The 26481-nt window shown below is 40.1% G+C and overlaps 1 protein-coding gene across 5 annotated transcripts; it reads right to left on the bottom strand.

Moving 5' to 3' along the window:
• Positions 1–870: 870 nt before the first annotated feature.
• OTUD4 (OTU deubiquitinase 4) lies at positions 871–25480 on the bottom strand. 5 transcript variants are annotated; one of them, XM_033059783.2, is made up of 22 exons: positions 25023–25480; positions 23416–23499; positions 20535–20585; positions 20196–20242; positions 18732–18804; positions 18161–18242; positions 17784–17928; positions 15819–15876; positions 15300–15417; positions 15008–15072; positions 13242–13342; positions 11891–12015; positions 11596–11776; positions 10851–11016; positions 9901–10021; positions 8477–8532; positions 7771–7929; positions 7123–7261; positions 6055–6134; positions 5865–5979; positions 5133–5173; positions 871–3509 (listed from the first exon to the last, which is right to left on the bottom strand). In XM_033059783.2, exons 1-22 carry the CDS (start codon positions 25185–25187, stop codon positions 2283–2285), a joined length of 3399 nt encoding a protein of 1132 aa, XP_032915674.1. In that variant the 5' UTR covers positions 25188–25480; the 3' UTR covers positions 871–2282. The 5 variants fall into 5 exon arrangements, with proteins under 5 accessions (XP_032915674.1, XP_032915672.1, XP_032915675.1 ...); XM_033059781.2 differs by having other exon boundaries at positions 5865–6134; XM_033059784.2 differs by having other exon boundaries at positions 5865–6134; positions 7846–7929.
• Positions 25481–26481: the final 1001 nt, after the last annotated feature.

The raw sequence follows: 26481 nt of genomic DNA, 5'->3' as shown, positions 1-26481 counted from the left end.
AATAAGGATAAGGTAAAGATGTGGCTCAGCTGTGTCACAGCTCATTATATGCTGAAGACTATGTATATTAAAAGGAGGATCCTGCAATCTAAAACATCTTGCCCCAGGCCAGAAGTTGGGCTAATCAGTCTACTGCTCCTTCAGCAAGAGAGGAAACCAGACTTACCTGATCAGCATTGGAGAAAATACATCTTCACCTTCCAGTCCTTCACTGTCCTACAGCAGTGAGGCAATGTAGGCCCAGCTGAAAGATGGTGGGTTTTAGAAGCCAATTCTGAAAGCACATCCCTCCCAGTTACTGCCATGCCTCTCTTCCCCAGTATTTCCCAACAGATTTCTGTAGGAACTGTTGCTGCCTTCATTCTTGCAACAAAGCTCGTGAACTACCTGCTCTAGGACGGAATGATTAGTTCAGTGACTGCTGCACAAATTTGGGGTACAGCTGGAGTTCAGAGTTTAAAATTCACCAGTAAACTCAACAAGCAGCCCTCTTTACAACAAGTAGCCTTCTTTATGTTTTTGAAAGGAGTTGAAATAAACAGAGAATCACAATGGTCACAACAGTTAAATCCCCCAGTGCTTGCTTCCTTCTGAACCTGAAAAGGTGAAGGTTGCTGCTTTTGAAATCCTGAATATATTTCTGAATGAAAAAGTATTTAGATGAAAAAAAAAAAAAACCAAAAAGCCTCCAGCATGACCTTTACCCCTATGAACAAAACTCCAAATTCAGTTTATGGCTTCTTTTTGTTTGCTGCTTGCCACATCCTGTTCATCATTCTGCTGCTTACTACGACTGGCTCTGTAAGAACAACACTTCACTTAATGCCATTACAATAGGTTTAAATACATAAATATAATTTAGAAAGCAAGTGAAAAGACAAAACATTTATTTTAATTAGAGTTTTATACATAGCATGCATCTGAAAACAAACTCTTTATCATGTAACTATCACTCTGGTTTCTGCACCAAGGGTGTACAATCTCAGACACAATGAATGGGTACCATCACCTACACTACTGTATACAGAGATATAAAAATATACACAACAGTTCAATTTTACAGAGCAACAGAGCTGAGTGAATACTGTGCACACTGCACTCTCCGAGCCTGGACAGCTGAACATCCAGACTGCAAAGGCAACAGGAACACTGCGGAGATCGTAACTGGGCTCAGAAGAAACAGCATCAGAACTCTGACACAGTGTAAAAATATAAGGCAGAAGCCACTTTCTTCTGAATTGTAGGGAAGAGCAGAGCACACTGAGACTCTCCATTCTTGCTTTTAAAAGTAGTTCCAGCAAGGAGTTGTACATGCAAAACATCAACAGTGCAACAACAAAAGAATACTGAACAGTAGCTCAATCGTACAAACTTAAAAAAACGTAACACGTACTTTATGCATCTCCTCACAAAATATCTAAGATTTGTCAGTGCATTAGTGTTAAAGTGGCATTAAAAAAACTTCTGCTATTATAACAGATGCAGAATTATTTTGGAAATGCATAGCATCTACATTTTTATTGTCTTTGTAATAATTCAGTTGGCATAGGCACCATTCTAGTCACACCAGCATTAAGAAGATCTCATGGTGGAAACAGCCATTCTTATCAGTTCATACACAGGTATTCTTGACTGCTTGTCTTGATTTTGATTTCAACAAATAAATGCTTTTTAAAATTCAAAAATATACCCTATGATTATGAAAAGAACTATATACAACATACCTAAGACACAGGGTTAGCTGGCTGCCATACGTGTAACACACAAGAGAAACATTCAAGTTTGACAGATATTTTTTCTTTTTGAGATGAAAGGCCTTTGGGTTGGAAGCATATCAGAGACAACAGTGCAGTAGGCTGAGAATTCCTTTAGCTCAGTTCAGAACTAAGGCATTGTATGATAAAATATACATTTATATTTGGTGCAATGTTACCGTCAATTTTAGAATCTAGATCACATCAAATGCTGTCATTTGTCACTCTAGTAAACGCACATACCCATCTTCTATCACAAACACAAATCTTTGTGGGGAAAAAAATTTTCAAACACTAAACCTATTTTTTTTTCTAATTTGACATTGAAGAAAAACTGCTAAGCCAGACAAACTCTAGAGTCCCCCCCAAAAACCCTATGGTAGGACTTTACATCCTCCTAGTCTTTACTTGCCAAAAATTAGCCAAAAATTAAACATATCATTGAACTTCACTAAAAAGAAATTAAGATTTTAAACTGCTACTTCAAATCACTTTTTGCTTCTTAAATTTTCCAATTATCCACTCATTTTATGCTTGCTGCCCCCTCTGATTATCTCCCAGTGTTGCCCGTCTTCTGTCATTCCTATATGGCTGCCCTCTAAAGTTTCTCTGATACTGGTAGCCATCATCTCTGCTTCTGCTGGGTGGTCCTTTCCAGGCCTCCTCGTTTCTTTGGAACTGGTATCCTCCTCTGCTGGAATAACCCCGGTCAGGTCTGGGCCTTCTGCCTCCTCCATAAGTCTGGTTATAGAACTGCTTGGATCTGCCACTCCTCAGCATGTCAGAAACCTCAGTGTCATCTTCAGAGCTCTCTTCCCTCGTTCTCTGAGCCCTGCTTTCTGTCTGCACGTTCCCAGCACCCTTGGACTCTCTCCCTTTAGCAGGCTTCTCCTTCCGGCCGGGAGTGCTGGGTTTCAGTTCGTTTTTGGGAGGTTCTGCCAGCAGTGGCTGCGTGCTGGGCCCTGCCGTCGGCCTCTCTGGGCCCTGTGTCTGTGGAGGGCGATGCTGCTGCCCAGCTGCCTTCTGCTTCGGAGCGGCCAAAGGACAGGTTTGCTCCAGCTGAGGTGCCCTGGCTGAAGTGTCTTTTGGGGTCCCTGCAGCAGCCACTGGGAATGGGACGGTGTTGGAGCTGCTGCCACTGTTGGTCTTCTGGAGCTGCTCTACACAGTTCACTCCAGGAACTGGAGGGCTGCATTCCTTGCCCACGTACATGCTGGCAGAGGCGCCAGCTGCTGCCTCTTTGTCCTCAGGTGACAAGACAACGTTAGGTCTTGCTACTGAATTCTCAATGAAACCCTGAACTGGGTACCCATACCAGAAGTGAGGAAAGAAAGGAGGTGCTATTGGAACAGCTCCTAGAAAGTGATTGTGTCCAAAGGGTGGCTGCGGGAACATATTTTTCCCTCTCAGGGACTCCTCGTAGTTCGCATGAAGAGCTTGCACTGGATTCTCCGGTTCGACACAGACCTGTCCTTGACTTTCTGTCACCTGAGCTGAAGGTATGATCAGAGGCAGTGATGGAGATCTGTCAACCTGTGGAATCTGACCATTGGACCTGGCCTCAGTCTGGACAGCAAAGTGCCTGTTTGGTCGTGCAGCTTCATTTTCGCTCTGAGTGGGAGCAGCCTCCTGGAACCAGGGGTTGTGCGGATACACAGGAAGGGACACGTTTGGGTACATTCTACAAGCAGCTAAATAGGCCTGGTGCAGGGGGTACAGGTAAGAATGGGGTGCCCACATGGGACAACTGTATGCCTGCAAGACAGCAGGGGAGAAAAAAATTAAATATCAGTTGTTTGGTCTTTTGAATGTTCAGAGACATAAAAGCACAGCAGTCATTTACCATTTTGAAACAGTTATTATAGGAGATAAAAGTTAATTTTCTTTACAGTGACTGCCCTCAATTTTAAATCCTATGACCCCAGGATGGTGTTCTTATTGTTTTCCTTCCAAATGCAGTTGAAATGGGCAACAGTTATGACCAGTAGAAAATTTAGTAACAATTTCTATATAGTTAAAGACATAAAGCTTGACTTAGTAAGTCAAGTTCTAGCTATGTGTTTGGAGACAAACATTTCAAATTCATTTTCCAGAATCACACTTAAAAATTACCAATTTCTTCTACTAGACCTCACTTCACAAAGGCCACAACACTGAAATTGTCTACCTCAAGTGGCGTGGTGACCCCTTCCCTTTTCTCTATCTCCACATTGATGAACTGGACTCTAGCAACAACAGTCCCTGGATCAAACCATCCTGAAAAGCCTAGGCAGACCTCCTCTGCAGGAGCCCCTTCCCTCTCAATGTGCAGTGGAAGGGTGTGGGCAGGGCAGGGTTTGGAGGAGAGCAGCAGACAGACAATGCAGAGGGTATTTCCCGGGCCTGCTGTACCCTGGGACATCAGCGGAGCAGCACAGCCACTAGAACGTGGGCTGGGACCAGCAGATGGTGCTGAAGTGCCAAAACGACAGGCTAGATCCTAAATAATCCACAGTAGCAGTAAGGAGAGTCCCAAGCGTGTCAGCTTAGGAAACTCACGCTGTTTAAATGCATTGTGGATTTCCTAGTAAGACTTATATCAGGCAGAGGTATCAAATTTACATTGGAAACTGCTGAATATTCATTCTTTCCATGCCCAGACATGAAAAAATATCATTGCTATGGCTGAAGTCCTAGGAAATAAACTCAAGAACTCTCAGCACCTTCCCCAAGTCATTTGCCTGACAAAAGGAGTAAGGAGGTAAAAGAAGAAATTTTATGTCCAGAAGGAAGAAATAAAGCAAACAACTCGTCCTTGTCAAGCAATGGGCAATGTTGGGATTTGGTTGAGCCTCTTCTCTAACCACACACACAGATTTGCACCACATTTACACATACACGCTACTGTAATTACTAAAAATGTGAAATACTGTTACCATTAACCTGAGCAGAAAGGACAGACATGCAGGTTACTTAGGGGAGTGTCCCCAGGGCAAGATTTTGCGATCTGTAGTGCAGTGGCTTTGCCAGTACACAGCCAGGGCTGCAGTCTGAGGGCATTTCCTCATTCCCTATGCACATCATCCGAAATAAGCAACTTCACACTCATAATTTATCTGTGACTTTGTAAAGCACAATTTGCTGGCTGTGCAGCCACAGTTGGAAGCCAATAGTTCTCACTATGCTGTTGACATGAATTTGATTTCTGCTGACTTGAACTGCACTGTGGACAACTGCTGGAATCCCAGTTAACAGAACACAAAGTACGAAAGTACTTCAAACTGAAAGATGGACTTGAAATGTACAGCTACAGCAACAAAACTTCTGCACTCCAAGTTCCAACAATTATTTACAAGTGATTTTTATAACAAACATGAAAACATAAGTTTGAAGACTTACCTTCACACCAAGATTGAAGAAAAATCTAAGAATATTCTTATCTAAAAAAAAAGTAAAAAAATTTATGAAAACCTAAAATATTTCATCTGATACAAAAACTGCATGAAGTTCCATTTCAGTAGACAACACTGGTATTAAGTTATTGCTTGCATGTCTTCAATTGGTTACTTGGGAGTTTTTTGCCAGTTTTTATCTAGCAAGATATCTAGAACACAACAGCAGTTTAAATTTCAGTTTTAACAGTCTATGAACTTCTAGTTTTTAAAGCAAAAATTCACTAAACAAACACCACTTTGCAGTCAGACATGAGATATTCTTTATGGGCATACCTTGCATTCACAGTATGCCAAAACCTGTATTTTCCCAATCAGTAAGGAAATGCTCAACAGCTTCCAAGCTTTTGAATGACATGAGCAAACCTATTACTCTGACAGGAGCAGTTCTCCAAAGATAATTCTTTACATGCATGAAACCTCAAGTTATGGGGGGGCAAGCTAAGAACCACAGAATGATCCTATCAGATTTCCAGGTGTGACCACTTGAAACAGTCACAATGCAAACTACAGACCTACAGCTCTATTCAATATTCCCTCCCACATCTTAAATCATGGAATGGCAACTATTGGATCTTTTGACAAAGAATGACAAGAGGACCACAAAAAGTTGTGTTTATCTACATTTTAAGGAACGAAGACCTATTAGGAAAAATGGTGTAAAATTCAGACTTCTCACCTTTAGGTAAGTCTTCCCCAGTACTGCACAGGGAGTAAGGAGGTGCAACAGCTCTTTCTCCCTTTTCATTAAAAGGGAATCCGGGGTATAGTGGATCCTGGTAGGGATTCAGAGTCTGAGGCAAAGGCATTAAAGGCTGGTTAACTGCTTGTAGCCACATAGGAACTCCAGCAACTGAAGCAGATGTTACCTGAGCCTGTGATACAATAGAGTCAGGTCCCGTTGGTGGTCCTGGCATCAGTGAAGAAGCAGGTATTTGGGTTGGAATACCTAGAGGGGAAAAAAACCCAACATACATACATACGTATATATAAAAAACCAGAACAGGTATCAATGCATATCTATACATATGTATATACAGATAAATCATCACAAACAAAAAGACATCAGAGAAGCAGGATTCAAAATGCAGATAGTAGTTTTCAGGAAGAATGTAACAAGTAAGCTAAGCTTTCCAGAAATAGCTAAACTGATCCCATGTTTATTTTTAAAATTATAAATGCCAGAAGGAAATAGGAAGGAGAAAAAATGGGGAAACCAAAACTTTTATGTGAATTCCTGAAGTTCTCATTCTAACTAGTCATTTAGAGTCAACTCTGAATCTGAGCTCAGATCAATTTGGCTGCACATCTTCTGTCATAGACACAGTCAAGTGAGACAGGATTGTGACTATCTCATGTGAACAAAGCAGGCTGATCTAAAAGCTGGTTCCTGTACAAAACCAGTAGTGTGAGAGAAAATGCAGCACCTGATCTAATGAGCACTATTGATTCTAACTCCACAGACCACAAGGTATGCACATTACACTGGCTTTGCAGCTCAGGTCCAAATGGATCACGTTGGTTCTAGGCATACAAGCCCCAAGCTGAGACCTCAGTCAACCAAGGAGGCTATTACAATATGGGACACAGAGCACAAACACTTACCAAGTTTCAACATGCTGACAATATGTTCTACCTTAAGCAGATCCTCAAAACTCAGTGCTATCCCACTCAAGAGGAAAAACAGCCAATTAAATACACAACCCTCTTAAACCTTCAGGTTGGGAGTCAAGCAAACTGTACATTCAGGCAATCAAAGATCTGTTAGAACTCTCACCAGCTTTCTGCAGTGAGAAACTATGTTCCTATGAATGCCTGCCTTTGGAATGTGAAATTATATGAGCCAGTGTCTCCTGGGGGTATCTTCAACTTAGTAAGAGAGTTAAAGTATTTTCCAGGGTTAGTAATTTCTGACTAACGTTAGTATTTCTGCAAACCTGCTGGTCCATATGTTGCTGGCTCACTTGGCCAAGCTGGCACAATGGCTGGTACAGAAGGCACTGCTGGAGGTAAATGCACCTCAGAGAAGACCGGAGAGGGTGTCGGAGTTACACTCGGCAAGCACTCCGTCAGGTTCTGTAAAAACAAACAAATCTAAATCCCATCATGACTGGTGACCCCGAAGACTCAGTCTTATCCAGACTACCACCATCCCCACAGGGAAGTACTAATGAGGAACATACCCAAAGAGACCTGAGCTGCATCACTGTGGAGAGCTCTGCTCTGAGCTCTGTCCAGCCATGCCTGTACCACAGAGCCATCAGTGCTGGAATCATCTCCTCAAGCTTTACATTTAGTATCTCCCACCCAAAAGAAAAGCCACAAACAAGCAACTACCAATAACCTCAGAGAAACATGAAAAGGAAAAGCTAAAGAATTTAAATGGAAAAAGGACAGTTTCCTTGGTAGAAAGATATGAAATAAACCCTCTCTCAGAAAAGGATATACTTTTACTTCTCTATCAAGGATTATCCTTTTACAATCTTTATGCTGGACATAACAAATTCCTAACTCAAAGTATGAAATTTTAGCATTATCACCATAGAAATGACTATGTAATTGAAAGCCAGTATTGTAATACATACGTGGCTGTGATGAAGCTCCCCTTTGTCTGAAGTCTCCTGACTGGAAAACTTTGAAATCAAACAAACATTTCTTACTTGCTCAGCAAGAATCGGAGAATCTGTTTTTACTTGTTCCAAAGGAGATGAAGCTTTTGGGTAACTCTCATCTTGACTATTCTTCTAAAGCAAAGTTAGAAACAACATATACAGCTAGTCTAATAGTAAGATTAACTTTACAAAGAGTTATTCACAAACAGTAAACCACACTCCATATAAAGTGGGCTAAGCACCCATCACATATTATACTAGTGTGACATTTTGCTCATTGAAAGGACAGCAAAGGTTAAAAGCCAACAAGAGGCCATGAATCTTCACTGAACTTCAGAGCTCATGGTCTGTTAGCACAATAGCTATTAGCAAACATCAAATCTTCCGTGGTCCCATTATACTGAAAGTACAGACTGTACTAAGCAATTACAAATCCAGCTTCGTAAGTGCTCTCGATAGCCCAGGTTCGAGGACTCCGATTGCAGAGGAAGACTAAGTATAGGTTACAGGGCTGAGGAAAGCTGACAGAAATACAAGCCTCCAGCCTCAGGAATATTTCACTAAAAGCTGTAAAGCAGCAGCAGCAATCACAGCTTTAAAGGCAGCTATTGCTCTGCTAATCATGTATCAGAGAAGCAGTAATAATAAAAAAAAAATTTGGTCTTTTCTTTAAGATTACCTCAGATGAATTTGGCTCAAGCTTCTGACTTAAGTGGATCTGCCTGGAATTTGACTCTGCAACACCAAGACATAACCTAGTAAATGAACCATTACACCACTTATGGCTATCACAACTTAAGCCAGTTAATTTGTCTTTCCAAAATTATTCAAAACCAAACCTATACATCAGCATTTTCATATTCAAGTGTTAAGAACAGAATCTCTAAGTCTTGTCTACTTTTGACTGAGTAAAAACGGTATAGAATGTTCCAGTGGATTAAAAGATCTAAAAAAGTTTTCAGACTGCTGTACAAAGTTTCATTTCTCAAGCACCAGTAAACGCTTAGGTGGGGAAGACAGTGTTAAAAACCAGTCAAGACATAGTAAGATCCGAGCAAGTTCTTCACATTCTGGCTGATGTTCACACCTGGCTACCACTGCTTGTCAAACTCATGCCAGATTATCAACTGTAGATATAGACTTTTTAAAAGCTTGTTATATACTCTGTCACAACTAGATAGCAGTATAAATGGAAACAGTATTGATTTTGAGAATTACTGCCAAATCCCTGAGCAGCAATAGGAATCCCTAAACACTCAGAAGGAAGGGTACTTGAGTCCCATAGGATCGTTAACCTAGTTTCACAAGAGGCAACGCAATCCAGAGCATCACAAAAAGCAGAGAAAGCTGGACATCAGCCAAATCCATCATGACACTCAAGTCTTTACTTTCTCTCCAGTTTTCTCCATTTGAGCATTCCTTAAAAAATGTGAATGTTCCTTAAAAAATTCCTTTGCAGTTAGTAGAGATTTACTAGCTACCTCCTCCTGGCACTTACAGCTTTCATCTATTACTGCCATGTTCCACTTCCTCACAGAAGAAGAAAAGCTTTAAGTCCACGAAGAGAAGCTAAAGTGTTGTAACTGACTGGGGGGAAGGAGAAAACCCAAACAAAATTTTGACCATGTGACAGAGCTTTCTACTGTAAACAGGTTTGTTTTTCCAACCCTTCTGTACACCGACTTCTCCCTGTACCATGGTACGCTAATTCTTCACCATGCCACAGTGAATACTTTCACCTGCTTTTCTCATAAAAAACTCTTAAGGCTCCTCCCACTGGCACTTTCTGCCACACACTCCAGAATTTCAGAAGTGTCTAATTTAGAGTAGCTCTGGTAAGTCTTTTAGTTTCTTTCATTTCTCTTCCCATTTGCTACAAAAATCTCAGCCAAGAGTCTACTCTCAGCCACATTCACAAAGCAGAGAAATTTCACAAACCACGCCCTTGCCACCTCCAGCCCAGTTTAGATTGGTACTGCTACTTTCCCCTTATTGTCTAAACACATGCCCCATCTTGAATAAATTCTGAGGCTGGTAACAAAACCAAGCAAACAAACAAACAAGAAAAAAACCTAGCCATTATCTAAACCCATTTAGTTTTACCTTTCTCCTTCTGCTCTTCTACCTCTGCTGTACACTTGCTGTTTCTTCTTTCGCTATTGGAGAACTTTTTCTGGTTTACATTATCCACAGTCTGTGTAGCAGCCTGACAGACTGACTGGTTCTGAACAAGTTGACAAAAACAGAAATCACTTTATGTAATCAGTCCAATGATATTTTACCATCATCTGCTATGACACTATTATGCCTTCAAGACAAATAATATTTATGTCTGTGATAGGCAGAAGGGAAAGGGGAGAAGCCTGTCTCAGTATTCTGCAGATTCATCCACTCTTTATCATTCACTGTTACATTTTGCCAAGTGCCCTTTAAGAGCATTCATGTCACTAGCTAATGTGACAAAATCTGTTTCACTAAGACAATAAATCACATCCTCCTCCTGCAAGTGAGCAAATACAGCAAACTGTTACTGCTTAGGGGAAGAGAGCAACCTCTGTCCCTTAGCCTTCAGTCTTCTCCAAGTCATTCTTCCCAGCCTTGTTCTTGTTTCTGTTTGCCCTAGGATTTAAACCCAAAAAGCCCCACACATCTCCAGAACAAACCTATGTGGAGAGTAGCTCTTTACCCATAGGATCTGCTCGCTTCCCTGGATGTACTGAGACTCCCACCCACTTCCATTAAAATTGCATCAATAGAATGATCTCACCAAAATCCTACAGCTACAGATGCTCATGTGTCTCCCATATTTAAACACCTAAAGTACTGTGTGGTGGATGCGCAATTATTCTCAGGATAAACTACTATGTGTATTTTCTTACTTTAACATATTAAGCACTGTAGATACTCATATTTCTAATTAAAAAGTGAGTGCAAAATTAATATCCCCAATTTTTGAATTGCAGTGTGATTCAAGGACAGCAAACCAACACCTAATGAAAGGTTCACAGACAAATATGGAAAGTGCACAGTTAATTACAAGGAATACAGCATACATTGCAAAGAGCTGGAAAAGCTTGTTCATCCCGCTGCTGGATCTCATAAAGGGAACGAGACTCCTCGATGGCCTGCTTCTCCCTGCGCTCCTCTGGAGACAGCCCAAAGTAGTTACAGTCCCTGCTGCCATGGCTCAGCTCCTCACTTCGCTCACGCTCCACTTTCCTGCGCGGGAAAAAGGAAGCAGGATCGCTCAGACTAAGAAATTCCAGGTCAAACCCAATGCAAACTCGTAGGTTAGCAGGAAGAAAGAAGATGCAATGATGGAAAGAGAAATTCTGCTGCAGCAGCCCAAGGAATCACAAAGTCCCTACCAACAAATGCAGGCAAAATGCTCTTCTCACACTCCGGCTCAAGTCGTAAATCAGAACACAAAGCAGTCTCCTATGACAGGTTCAGGAGAAGCTGAGGGAAGATCTTAGCCCTGCTCAAGAAGCACTTACAACATTATTTTAGCCCCAGCCAAAATGAAAAAAAAGTACAACAAAATCCATACTAACATCCACTTCCCAAAAAAAAAAAAAAAAGTGGCTTTGTAGGCAGTTTCTGCCATGCAAGAAAAAAATAAATCTTTTTTCATGCCATGCCGTGCTTGTATGCATTCTTAAGGACGTGGAACACTTCCTAAGAATTCAACGACAACGAATTGCAAAGAGTATGCTGGAAGCATCTGAAGCAGGCACCTGGGCTTCCAGAAGCTCAGTTAGGAGTTCAAGCCAGGGAAGATGCTGTTTGCAGTTTTACCTTGCAGATTGGGAAGGATTCCTGCCTGGAGCTTTTTGCTCAGTTGAGGTCTGATGAGGTTGGGGCCCAGAACACAAGAACTGGTGCTGCCTGGTTCCCACAGTATGCTGAAGTCGAGGAGGTAGTGCTGACTGGGGTTTGATTGACTTGCTCTGATTCTTTGGCCCTCTGCACTCTGCATCTGTGGTAACAATGTGAAAACAGGTAAGACTTCCATTTTAATCATTTTTTTAAGCTCTTTTGGGACAAAACATCTGACAAAGATTCTGCCACACAAGGACAGGTACAGTCCTACCAGGCTGAGCATTCTGCCCCCATGTTGGGTAAAACTTTTTTATCTTCTTCCCTGGCACAGTGTTCCAGCCCTCCATAGGAGAGGTCTGTGGAAGAGGTTTAAGGCTCTTCAGTGAGACAGCATGCCTACAAAAGAAGGAATTATGGAGGGAATAATATTTTAAAAGACCAGACTTGTGCTTGCATGTTGACTAATACTGACAGATCTTTCAATTTTTTGAGAATATTGCATTCAAAGTCCTTTCAATGTGTAGAACAGCAAACATATTTTTTCCTTTTTACATAAAACTGGTTGACAGAAACTTATCCAGTAAAGAATGATCAGCCATTTGTGAAGTGCCTATTATAATGTCTTCAGGGCAGACAAAAAAAGAAAATAATCCCAAAAGGTAATATACTTAGATAAGAGCAATACTTAGATAAATTTATTACCAATGCTGCAGTAAGCACCAAGATTGACAAATGTTACATTGATGGTGTATATCCCAGAACAACTGCTGCCTTTTTAATAGAGGATGCTGGAGGATGGTCCAAGCAACTGTTTACATTATTTGAAAGGCAGATATTCAAACAAGTTAAATTCCAATTTTAAAAGGGTTCAAACTGCAAGATAATCTCCAGACCTTGTAATTTTTTTTTAATGGTGATCGAATGAGATAAATGGGTGTTTTTCTAATTTACCTTGACTGAAAGTGTTTCCTCTTCCCAAACTACAATCAGTGTGGGTTTTTTTGACCCAGAAGTCTTAGGACTTAGAGCAGAGCTCAGAATGTCTCAAACTGCTCTCTCTCCACCAAAAGAACCCAACAAAAGAAAAACCCCACCCCACAAAACCAAAACCATCAAATCCACAACCCACAACAACAACTTTAAACACTTTTTTTGTGCCAGTTAGGGCAAAGATAATGCTGATCTAAACAGCAACTTGTCACTCTCTGTATGAAATCAGGCAGAGCTACTCAACCATCAGAGGAGCTCAATGCATTAATGAACCTTTCAATACGAAAAGTTTGTCACAAATCTAGCATTTAATTACTAAGTACAAGCAACACCTTATTAGTCAATCTATTTAGGATTTAATCTTGTGCACAAACAATAAAATTAAAATAGTATTAATGTAGTTACTGTTCTACTTTGCAAGTAATACCCAGACTATTTGGCACTAGAGAAAGAAGCATGAAGTGATAATCAATTTTTCTTTTTCTTAATAGCATGCTGTTTTCTTAACAAATTTGTGGTAGTACTGCTCCAAATAAAGAAGCAGGTACATTTTAGGGGCTGAAGTTAACTCTGAACCAAAGTAATGCTTTGTTCAGTTTGGTGCTCCCTTCCAAAAGAGATTAAGCACTCACTTTGCTCCAAGCTCTTCTACAAATACAACAACTGGCCCATTCTCTGAAAAAACTTCTTGAATATGGGCATTATAAAATTTCCCATTATGTTCTAAGCGCACCTGTAAAGAACAAGAGTAAGGAAAAAAAAGTGGATTAGTTCCAAAGATTACTGTGAGAGGAAGTAACTCTTTAAAATATCAACAATGTTAGAAATAGAACTTTTCCTCTGGGCAACAGAAGACCTGAGAAACACATCACAGTTCAGTAAATGAATCAAAAGCCAATCTTCAATCTCTATTGCTTCTTCACAAAGAAATAAAAACACTATTAAAACAAGCACACACACAACACTAAACAAACAGCCCACAAACAAACAGCTTGCTGGGGAACAAAACTTAATGAAATATGCTTTTCAAAGCCACATGAGAAAGTTAAAAGCAATCAGTGCAGCCAGGCTTTTCAGCTTCACTGAAAACACTCTCTCTCTCACAACAAACTCAAAACTTTTCCCTATTAAAATCCACTTCAACTCAGTGAAATGTAGTCTAATTAGGAACATAATGAACATCAATTACTTCAGGAGTTATTCTTCAGAAGGTTTTATTAAGAACAACCAAAAAAATCTCTTTACATATGATCATAGTGTTACTTCTCTGACTTTGTGTTCTTAAAATTCTTCTGTTGAATAAAAATTAAATTTCTTCATGTTTCATTACAGTGTTTGGCTTTACAGTTGTATTCATTCAGTCAACTCTAATTTTCACTATTCACTTCATACTTTCTTCCCATGTTTTTATACTATGTATTTACTGTCTTGCTACATACATACAAAATTTGACAGAGAGAATATGTGAATTACCAGTGGGTTTTCTCCTAATAATATCTGTACCCATCAATAAATACTACAAAAGACAGCCTTAGGGTCTTAAATTTTAAGCCTGTCCTATTAAGCAATAAATAATCAACTTGGCATTAGGTTGGGTTGGTTTGGGGGCTGGGGGGTTGAGGGCTTGTGGCTTTGTGGGGTACTTTGTGCGGCATTTTTAGGTTTGGAGATTTGTCTTCCCTGCAGTTTAGTCACTATGTTTGATTACAATACACAAATAAAAAAGTACAAACTGAAAGAGCCCCTGTGCTGCACAATTACCCCAACTGAATATTTTGTCATTAATTTCAGTAACTTTAATAGATGTCCTATAAAGAACAACATTTAGCCAAGCACCACCAGTTTCATTAACACACTTAAGGAGACTAATCTACAAATTGAGAATTTCATGGTAAACCTTGCTTCTTCTTAAGCAGAAACATTTAACACAAATGTTAATAGAATTTGAAGACCAAGTGTGTAACACAGTTGCAACACCCTAAGAGGAAGAACCACCCAAGACTTCAGGATCTGCAGTAACTAAAGCAAGCTGTACTTTATTACTTGCAAGTACTGAGATTTTATCAAAGCCAATATACAAAGAGTAATCACTATCTCCAGTGTCAAACAAACACATGGATCGACAGTTCCATGCTTAATACTGAAGCTCCAGTCACCTTATTACATATATTCTTGGGTTTTTATTGTGGGTTTTTAATGGAGCAAAATTGCACTGATCAGTTGCATGTATGCTGTAAGTCATGAACACTGCCAACAACTAAAGAACAAGTATATCCCCAGCTGAAGATACAAGCCAAGAGTATTTAAAAAGTAATAATATCAAAACAGTCAAGAGGGAAATTAGATATATTGAGCAAAATGCTAATGTGTCTATAAACTGTGATTCAATATTACTTACTTTACATTTATCTCCAATGGAGTATTGCATGCCAGCAGCAATAGAGAAATCTTGTTTTTGCTGATCTGTAAATACAGAAGCAGTAACATACTGTTAGTTTAAATATACCAAAGGATTACTTTCTCAATGCAGTAAAAATGCAAACCAGGTGTTTCGGCCCTAAATCTGCCCACTGACCCATGTGAGGAAAATCAAATTAAAAACTCAAACTGCCACTTGCATCAGTTCTTCGGGAGGGCTTCACTTCACACATCTTGCAAAAGCTGCAACTTTGAAGTGTTGTGTTACTCACCCCATTTGGATCGGAGCCAAACATCGTATTCAACGTTTCTGTAAACCGAGGGATCAAGTGATCTCAGAACCTTTTTAGGCAACACCAACAAGGTGGGATTCCCATTGCTCTCAAGGTGCTGCATGGAACAAAACAAAGTGCTAAATGGTCAAGAGACATACCCAGCTTTGCATTTTTCAATCACAGTGCTCAAGCCTTGTACTGAAAGTTAAAAATGCTGAAAAAACCTATGAGCATAAAGAGCTTTGAAAAAAAAAAAAAAAGCTAAATGGCGTTTTTTTAACCAGGTGGTTTTTTGATGCCAGAATAATTCTAAGAACTCAGCAGCGCTAAACAAGGACACCATCAACCTCTGAGTGCATCAAAAATATACATTACTTTCCAAAGAAACAGGTAGTTTTTAGGATATTACCTGTTAGGAAAGCTATTAACTCAAGAGTCTCTCATGAACATTAAATACTAAAAAATATAGCCAAGTACAAATTATTAGAAACAAAATAAATCTTAATGGATAAATACCTTGTTGCCAGAAAGAGACTTCATTCCATTCATATCACTAACTGTTGTAGCTTTACTTCTGTAATAGGAGAGGCAAGTTATGTTTTCATAATGAATTACAGCATTACTAAGGCCTGAAAAATCAGATAAGACATCTGAAAGGGGATAAAAATAGCGACACTACGATTCTGCATGTTTTCCTCACAATAAGCATACCACAGAATATCTTCATCTCTTGAAGTGAAAAAGCTGTCTAAAAAAAACAACTGTATTCTTAACTTTCTTTGATAAAGAAATAAGATTTTAAGCACAAGTTTTGGGAAGTCTATCTTATGTGTGCTTTGTTGTCACTGAGGAAAAAAAAAAAACAAAAAGCAAGGGGTAGAAGACCAGGGAAACAAAGATCCTCTTAAAATTTTTGCAACTACATGAGGAAAACATTGCAAAAGTAGACATAAAAAACTCAAAATCAAAACCTACTCCACTAGTTAACTTGCATCAGGCACTCCAATTTACTCCTATTTTCTACACCTGACATCACTGGAAAAATACTTTCCACAGAGAAAGTCCCAAGTATTTTTCCTACAACAGCTGTAGGCAACTCTCAGCATTAACTTCTCCCAAAACTATTGCACTTAATAACAACATAACTGAAAAGTTTACATTCATAAAATGAAAAGAATCTGCTGGAAAACTAGCTAACATGAAACATGCTAAAGTCAACTTTAAGACAAGCAAAAGATTTAGGACTTCATAAACTCAGCAAAGTGTCCGTAATTTGTGCTAACTGGGTCAGGAGTCACGTACACACACGCCAGCCCCTGCATTATAGGACATATGGTTTAAATCAAAAACATTGAGTTCCACAGTCTCCAGTGAGCATATGACCTTATTTCCAAAGGCGCTAAAGAGGTTAGCAGGATATTTTCTTAGGAATCCCAAAGATACAGGAGGGTAAGGCTACTGCATTTGAATCCCAGGAAAGCTCCAAGACCAGAAAGGAATAAAGAAGATTTCCATTAGCTGACATTTAGCTATAGTAATTGTTTCCTGAAGTAGAAATACTTTGTATTTTAATTGGCAACATTCCCTAGTATTTTTTTCCAAACACGAAAATAAGCTAATCCCTTTCCCAGAACTTTTTTTTCCTGTGATGATTTCCATCATCTTCCTTTCTGTTGTCTTGAACCTGTGGGAGAAACCAGCTCCTAACAGCTCTAAGAACATCTTCTGCCACATGCCACACAGCAGAGCCCTGGGGAAGGACTGCAACAATCAGTGGGAAGAGGGAACATGATCCACTAATACAGCATAATCTTCACAGTTTCAGGGGAATTTCACACAAGAACCCTATTAAAATTAAGAACCCTATTAAAAAGAAGAAAACCTGCCAATATATAAGTGCAAAAACAGCACAGTGAATGACTGATTGTGCAAAAGGTCAAACTCTCAAAGCTTGCTAGAGCATCCATCAAAAAGAACACAAACCCACTTCTTTATGATGAAGATCAAAACAGAGCAAGCTATATCTGTACGTCTGCATTAGCTTCACCTCAAGCAGGTATTCCAGCCCCAGATGTGGAAGCCACACAAGCTGGATCAGATTCCTGTAACTCTACTCAGCTGCAGAGTAAGCCAAGTCATTCTCACAGAGTTTACCATGCCAGCCTGGCACACTGACAGTTCTCCCAGGGAATTCTGCTACTCTAAACAGGAAGAGGCACATGTTGCAATGGCAATAATCCATTATGTAAAGAGATTCAGAGCCAGATTGCAGGAAGAACAGAGGGAGGCCAGAAGCCTGTCCCTTAGGTAAGCGAAGATTACACCTTGCATTCTTTCACACTTCTAACCCTGCCACTTTGTGCTTCTTTTCTTAATAATTTTTAAATGTTTGCAACCCTGACTGTTGGATTCTACTGCCCACTAGAAATTCAGAAAACTTATTCAACCTGTGTTTACAGGCAACTTTTCAATTTCATTTACCTGTGGTTGTCATCTTCCGAATCCGAAGCAGACACTTCACTGCTCCCATTACTTTCCTCTGTCACACCAACAGCACTAAGTTCTGCCATGATTTTCTTTACATCCATATCAAACACCTTCTCATAGAGCAACTCGTACAGCAGAGCTGGGGAAGAGAAAGACAAAGTGGAAGAGCAAAATCAGTTACCAGCTAAATCAGTTTTTATCCCACCATTTCAGATGATAATCATAAAGTCATTGACAATTCAAACTGAAAACCAAGCTACTAAAAATGACTACAATAAACTTGCACACAGAGCCTTCTCCTGAAACCTAACACTGATAGCTTTAAGATTTTTGGTAAAGATACATTTTTTTAACCAACAGTTAATACTTACACTGGCACAGAGCAGCCTTCTCTGCATACTCTATGGGATACACAATATCATAGTGGTTTCCATTTGAGAAGCACAGCAATACCTATTTAAAAAAATCACATGGATATTTCAGGCTTTGTATCTCACTTGATTTCTCATACGCACTACCTTTAAATTCAAGTTAAGGTACCCATATGCTTTGTTATTTCTCAGGATCTCAATGTATCAATAAAGCAATCAAAATGTTTGTTGGATGTCCTTTAAAGCAAACAGAATTTGAACAAAAGCCCCAAAAACATTAAGACAAAGATTAGTGCCTGAAAATGGATTTCTATATTTTATATTTATATTTTATTCACAATTTTATATTAGCAAGAAGATATGCCACACCCTAAATATACCCCATTTATTTAAGAAGTGTTACATGTATTAACAGCACAGCTGCATTAAACATGTACAAAATAAACCACTACAAATGAATTCTTAAAACATTTCATTGTGTTGAGTAATAAGTCACATGCAACTACTATTTTTTTATAAAGAAGTCTTACTTCAGCCTGTCACAATAGCCATAGTTTCGGGGTTTTTTTACCTTATCAGAAAAGCCATTTTCAGTTACACGCGAAGGAGAAGCATTTGGCTCCTGATATATTATGAAATCTTTCCTGAAAAGAAAAAAAAGTAGCAGTTAAGAATTTATTTAAAAAATAGTATCAATAAAAATTTGAGCATTGAAGTCAAATTCAAGGAAGATACATAACCACAGAAAACACCTGGTGGTTTCTCTGCTATAATCAATCTTTATCATGATTTTAAACTTTAGTATTTTCTCTTTCTCCCTCTCATCTTTGCCCTTACCCCCACCACTATTCCCACTTTCCCTGAGACCCTAAATTACCGTTTCAGTAGAAGCCTGTCTTCCCAAAAGAAGCATGGCAGCAATTAGCCTTGTGTGTTCACCTCTGCAGTGAAATACCACACAAAAGTTTCATCTGTGCCACAAAACCCTCCTGACGCTTTCCATGGAAATTTAAAAAAAAAAAAAAAACCACTATTATCAACCAGGCTTTGTCTCAATTCATTTATCAGCTGTGGCCTTGGATACCAGTGTGGCACGACTGCAAAATAAACTACTCCTATTTATGAGAATACATCTCTCATGGCCAGAAATACAACAGATCGTGACCATCCAGTTTCTGATGTGATTAAGCATGCAATTCTGCTGACTTAAATTGAGTTACATCCCTCTACAACCTGGCTCAGTGTAACCATCACCAGACCTCCTCACTAAGCCTCCTGAGCCAATCTTTGCTCTGACTTTCAGCTCAGTCCTCCCCCATCCATGCAGGACAAACATCTCTGAGCTGGCCCATTCACCTCACAAAATGCAGACACAGAATTCTATGCAATTTCCCACACATAGCACTCAAAGTGCCCAAAGGTAACACTTAACTAGTTTGATTCTCTCCTCTCTTATCAACTGTCTCATCAATAGACAAAGCCATTAATTTATAGTAAACATTTTGAAATTCTGAATTTTTAATGGGTTTATAAACAGCAGACAGTGAAGATGCTGCGGATTACTCACTCCCTTGCACAATAATTAGACAGCAGCTTTAAATACTCAGCACATTGTTTCTCACTACTTTGTGAAGAAAGATTTAGTATATAAGAAATGGGTACAGCCCACATAGGAGCAATAAGGTTAGTACTAAAGCCTTGGTGAGAAACAGGAAGAAAAGCAATTTTAACAGAAAATCCAGGATATTAAAATTAACAAAATACAAACTGTATGAGATTACCCACAACTGGCTGTGCAGGTGAGATACCTGGCATTATTGTAAATCTGTATTCACATCCCAGATTAAATATCATTTTCTAAACTCACTTTTCTATTTTTACTTAATCCCTTGACAGCTGCAGTTTTCAAACACATTTATAATTTTACAGAGGACTATAGTACGGTATGGTATAACACAATTCTATTTGTGCTGTTCCAACTACTAACAAAACAACAGAAATTATCTCAGTAAAGCATATTGAAAGATTTTCTTACTTGTACATAAGAGAAAGGGCACTTATTTCTACTTGTCCAACCCATTCCTGTATTGAAAACAAAAGAAAACTAAGTTCAAACAAATATACAATTATACATCTTCATAAGCAGATCAAGAGATCATTGTTGAAAATAAATATATCAACACTGAATCTGGAGTTCAGCAAGACATAACAACACAATTTCCCAAATCATTTTACAGTAGAGAGTACATACATAAAACTCTATATTCATGTAATTCAAAGCTCAATCAAAAACACTTCAGAGGAAAAAAAATCCCATTAGCAATCAACTTCAACAAAAGTACTCGCTTTCTATTATAAATCAGGTTTAACATACCTGTGGATTTTCCAAACTTTTTAAATAATCTTCAAATGGCCCCTCTATGAACTGCATTAAAAATAAAAAAAAAACAGCAGTAATTAGTCATTTTTAATAGTGCAGCATATGGAATCCCCAACCTGAGATCCACTGTACCAATGGGAATGTGCCACTGGAAATGGAAGTCTCCCCTGCCCTCAAAAAGCTTACAACCTAAATATAAAGGAATGTCAAGATGAAGGAATGAGCAGTCAAACACATGGGTTTGTCTTGCAGAAAACAATCACATAAACAGCTTTCAAAATCATCACACAAGTCAAAATAAACCAAACAAAACCCCCCAAAAAGAAACTCAGCAGCCAAATGGGGATTCTGAAAGAAAGCAAAGATGATGTCATGCAGATGTTTATGGACAATTCATCTCAGGCATGCAGAGCACCACTGAAGAGAGAATTGTGGACTTGAATTCAAACATCTTCTTAAATAAATAGCAATGGAAATCAGAAACAGGAGTCACTCTTCCACAGTATGGAAGCAGTGGTAAGATCTAGTACAGCCAACTCATACAGCCCTTTTTGCTCTGTTCTGTATCACCTCAAACTGCTTTTACTTTCAGCAAAGGATGCAAACAATCAGGCTACACTTCAAGAGACAGCCCAAGAAAGTGATCCTTCAACTGCACTCCCTCACACAAGGAGGCCTAATTCTCATTTGTCAAGAGCAGAGAAAGATGCTGAAGTGGTTGAGGCATCTTAACTTCAAAGTGTTTCAGCCACACTGGCCACAGAGAGGCTGCTTTTTAAAATTACTCTTTAGTCACAATCTGCTTGATTTACTTGAAATAAAGATCCACAGAGGTGCAAACCAAGAAGGAAATCCCTTTATGAACTTGAGCTACAAGCTGGATGGCCTCTTTATCTAAGAAACATGAAAATAAGGAGAACTGAGTAGAGTAGTGAGATTCAAAGTTCTGCTTTAGCCATTTGAAAGTGAGCAGAACTAACAAACCCTGCCCAAATTTTTAATTTACATAGAAGCAACTGGGTGTGAAGTTAAAAAAGGTGGATCAGCCACACATGATCACAGACAGCAGTTACTTTTTGTGCCAAAATTAAATGACCTGAAGATAAAGCACAGAGGAAGAAAGGAAGGACACCAGAAGTTCTTACAGGAAACTGAAGAGCTAGAGAATGAATGCAACACAGCAGCAATTCAAGATAATACTTCAAGAAAGGCTGAGGATGGAAATTAAGATGGTGGCTACACTCCTGAAATCTTTGTTACAGCAGTATCAGTGGAGAGAAAGACACAAATTCAAGCTGAAATTATTACAATAGACAGAGAGAAGAGGAACTTCAGGAAGCACCACCAAGTCAACAGAGCATACACTACTGAGGAGACAGCAAATGAACAGCAGAACAGGAGATTAAGGAAAGAGGCATTTGCTGTTTACGCTGTTTGGGCTTTTAAAGAGAGATAACAGTGATGTATTCCAGACAGAAAACACAAAGAGTGAGAGAGGCAGCAAAGCAACTCAGCCGAGCTGAAGCAAGGTACCCATAGGATGAACATTGGGAAATGAGAACAAACATGAAACATCTACTCTCACAAGAAACTTAAAAATGAAACTTTTCAGAAGGACAGCAAAGATGGACAGAGGAGAGGCCATCCTTGGGATAATGTCTGAAGGGAAGAAAAGAACACTGGGACCAGGAGTTTGGATGAAAGAGATCAAAACCATACTAAAACCAGCTAGGGTTAACAAAGCAGGAATGGGAAACAACACACACTTAAGAGCCAAAAAGGTCATGGAATTTCAAAACACTATACAACAGAACAAGAGAACAGAAGTAGAGAGGCAGATACTGGAGTGAGCAGGGTAATTCTGGAAAGAAAGGGGTTAAAAAGTCAGCAGTGAAAAAATAAAGTAAGAAGAGAGAGACATCCAGAAGTTAGAAACAACCAGAAAGAGTCAAGTCAGAGCAGCATTGTCCCAGAGATCTGCTGTATTTTATATCATTAATTCCTGATAACTTCCACATTTATGTGATCACTCAATATTTGAGCTGAGGGTACTATGTCAGAAATTACAGCACAAAGACACACCCTTATTCCCGCTTTCCTTCTCTTCCCTATGCCAGTGCACACCTAAAACCGTCTTTGTATTTTGGATCTGGGTAAATTTAGAACAGAAAAAGAGAGTAACAATTTTCTAGTAGAAAATCCTTATACATACTCCCTTTTTGTCTGTCCTGGAAATCAGGTAACTGTATATACACTAGAACCCATACAAACACAAACAGAAGCACCATTTCTGATTAATGCTCTTTTAAAAGGAAGGAACAAAAGGAATTTGTAACATTAACACTGACAGCATTGACCAAGTATAATGAATATCAAAATATTTTACATCCATAGTTGATGAAAAGCTTAGTTACAGATTTAAGGAAAAAACCCTACAGTGCCAATGCATAATAAACTGCAGACCTTGAAAAAAATTTCAGTAATCCCCTCAGTCAAATCCCTTATATACTAGAAAAGCAATTAGTTAGCACAACAAGAACATTTTATAAATTTCATTAAAGTAGGTATTATACTAAACTAAAATCCAGATTATAGTAGCTTCACTACAGACTACTGAAGATTAAGTTTGCTTTTCTTTCTTCATGAACATTAAAAACTTCTCCCACACATCACTCCAGTCCAAGGACTACACAAGTCTCTCCAGGCTTATGAAAATGAGTTACTAGCACACATGTGCTAATTAATTTAAATAGCACCAACTGTTATTTAGCTATGATGACTATTGCCATAAACATAGGGAGGTGCAGAATATACCAAAGTGGAAAGAATAAAGTAACTTTTCTTAAATGCTGACAAGGAAAACAAAAATACTTACTGCTTCAAATTTTTCCCTATTTTTCCGAAGATAGTCTACACAAGCCATTCTAACATCAATGTGCCGAGACTGAGAGTGCAACACCTACAAAAGGGAGAGAGAACAAGGTGACATTGGATCTCAGGAGTTTTGATGACAGGCCACAAATAATTAATGACTGCTGTCTAAATACAGGCTTGGAAATACTCTAGTTTTATTTTTAAGAATATTTAATATGCATACTCATTCACCAGCAACATCTTCAGGCAAGACAATCCTCACTTAACAAATAATTAAGTAACTGCAGAATTCACAGGTTTGCTAAATTCAAACCTTCAATTTTAGGAGGATTTATGAAGCAAATGAATAGAATTTATTGTTAATCTTTAAATGTCTCCTTTGTAAAGGACTTCATTTAATTGAAGGAAGTTACAGCAGGAATGGATGAGGAAGTCACCTACCAACATGCATTCATTCAAACCAAGTCCAACCAAGTCTAACAGTGCATGTTTACCTTCTCTTCAAGAGGCCTGTTGCCCAAACACTTTTTTGGAAGCCAGGAATTCATTTCTCAATATGACACCTACATCCTACCTCCTGTTCAAATCTTTACTGGAAAACTATTACTTTCATCACAGGGTCCAAGTTATCTCAGTACAATGTAGGGAAGTTCCAGGCAATTTAAAAGTTGCAGCATCCCTTGCAGTCCTTATACACCACCCTCAAAATAAATCCCTTCCAAATTCAGTTTTTCTGAATGCCAAGTACACAAATTAGACCAAATTTGCAGATAAACACTTAAGAAATCTGAATTAAAGACCTTACTTTCATAGAGATCATTTCCAACCTAAATGATTCCATAATAAGAATGGGATGTTAAAAATGTAATAGCTGAAAAAAAGTTCTGTCAACACTGGAGTGTAAGAGAAACTTTTTATGTATTAATTTAAAAGTCAGAATAGCAATATACATTATATATATATGTCTCTATACCCTTGAGATAAAAAAAAAATCACCCACTTCCAATCAATAGTGTTCGTTTGCCTGAACTTATGAATTCAGCAGGGAAAGGAATTTTTTTTTAAGTGATCTGTGTATAATTAGCATAGGAATCTGGGTTCCCACAATCAGAAGCACCAGAGCTCCCACTGCTGTTTGCTTGTACTTAAGACAAGATGACGCTGTCTTAACACTAACACTGAAATGGGGGAGGGGAATTCAACAGGAAGAACAGAAAATAAATTACTTATTTTGTCTAATTTTATAGTGAACTAATTAACAAAACTAAGAAGGTGGCTTTTCAGCTCTTCCCACTAAATTCCTTTCCCTAGACAACCTCATACCCAGCAGCTGTATTCCTATGTTGAGATCTTATACAGAAAAAAGCTGAGGAGGCGGTGGAAGGTCAAAACAGATAAGGATTTCTTGGTGGAAGGAGTCAGCTGTACACACAACTTCTCTCACCTCGCAAGGCGGAAATTATTTTGATAAAGTCATGTTTTTCACCGGCACATGACTGCATAACCTTAATCTATACCTGTCTGCGCTGTAACACTAATAACCACCCACTAACGAGATCCACTTCTCATGCTTTCGTGAGAAGGAGCTTTGTTTATGTAACCAGTTACCTGCTCGGCCACAGCCCTGAAAAGGCAGGACCCATCCTTGGCCACTTTCTTCCTGTACAAGCCCTGAGATCGCAGGTAGCGGTCCATGGACGTGTCCCCGGGGGAGTCCCCGCCGCTGCCGGGATGGCTCTGCTCCCCTCCGCCGGCCCTGCCCGCCGCATCCATGTTCACCGAGCAGAACGCCGCACCCCTCTAGTCCCACATGGCGAGGAGAAGCCGCGGCGCAGCTCCGGGGCCGGGCACAGGTGCAGCAGCCGGAGCGGGGGGCAGCGCTGGCCCGCCGGCAGCCGCAGCAGCAGCAACGGGAGTGGCAGGAAGAGCAGCAGCCGGCTTCACGTTGTCCACTCGCATGTGGGGAGCGCGGAGAGCAGCGGCAAAGTTTCCTGCGCAGCCCGGACTCGCAGCTCCGTCACCGCCGCAGCTTCCCGGCGGCTGCGGAGGGCCGGGGGCAGCTCCGGCGGGTCCCGGCGCCGGGGGCAGCGGGCGCGTCCCGGGCGCGCAGCCGGCCTGCGGGCGGAAAACAAAAGGGAAAGGAAGGACACGTGCGGCCCGCCGGGAGGGAGGGAGAGAGGGAGGGGAGGGCGCAAACAGGAGCGTAACCTGGCGCTTATTTTCACTTTCAGCCCGGGCGCTGCTGGGAGCCGTAGTCCCGGAGGAGGAGGAAGCGGGAGGAGGCGGACACAGCGCCCAGGCCGGGCTGTCAGCCCTGCTCCCGGCCGGCATCATCGCTTTGCTTCTGAGCTTAGAATCAACGCGGCGGGGGTGGTTGGAGAAAACTCAACATAAGCCGGCAGTGTGCGCTCGCAGCCCGCAAAGCCAGATGTGCCCTGGGCTGCATCCAAAGCAGCGTGGGCAGCAGGGCGAGGGGGATTCTCTCCCCCTCTACTCCCCTCCGCTGAGACTCCACCTGGAATACTGTGCCCAGCTCCGGTGCTCCCAGCACAAGGAGGACATGGAACTGATAGAACAAGTCCAGAGGAGGCCGCGAAGTTGATAATGGGACTAGGGCACCTCCCCTACAAAGACAGGGTGAGAAATTTTGGGGCTGTTCAGCCCAAAGAGAAGAGAAGGCTGCATGGAAATCTTACAACAAACTTCCAGTGCCTGAAAGAGATCTAAAAGAAGCAGAAGAGGGACTTGCAACTGTAGTGATGGGACAATAAATAACAGGTTCAAACTCACAGGGTAAAAATTTAAGTTAGATATTAGGAAGAAATTCTGCACTGTGAGAGTGGTGAGACACAGGAGCAGGTTGCTCAGGGGGTTGTGGATGCCCCATCCCTGGAAGTGTTCAAGGCCAGGCTGGATAAGGCTTTGGGCAACCTGGGCTAGTGGGAGGTGTCCCTGCACAGAGGGGTAAGTGGAGTTAGGATTAGATAATCTTTCAAATCCATTCCAACCCCTTCACATTCTATGATTTTGTCTGAAACCTAATCCACAGTATGTGGGGTTTGTGCAT

This window comes from Catharus ustulatus, chromosome 5, assembly GCF_009819885.2.
Source record: "Catharus ustulatus isolate bCatUst1 chromosome 5, bCatUst1.pri.v2, whole genome shotgun sequence".
Lineage (NCBI taxonomy): Eukaryota > Metazoa > Chordata > Aves > Passeriformes > Turdidae > Catharus > Catharus ustulatus.
This window is presented reverse-complemented; position numbering and strand designations above follow the sequence as displayed.

Excerpts from the sequence above, each read along its gene's own strand:
- OTUD4 (XM_033059781.2), bottom strand. The coding sequence starts at position 25,187 with ATGGATGCGGCGGGCAGGGCCGGCGGAGGGGAGCAGAGCCATCCCGGC. Across the intron at positions 18,243-18,731 it reads AAAATGGCTTTTCTGATAAG|GTATTGCTGTGCTTCTCAAA; the intron begins GTAAAAAAACCC and ends TTTTTTAAATAG. Across the intron at positions 15,877-17,783 it reads TCGGAAGATGACAACCACAG|AAGTAAAGCTACAACAGTTA; the intron begins GTAAATGAAATT and ends CTCCTATTACAG.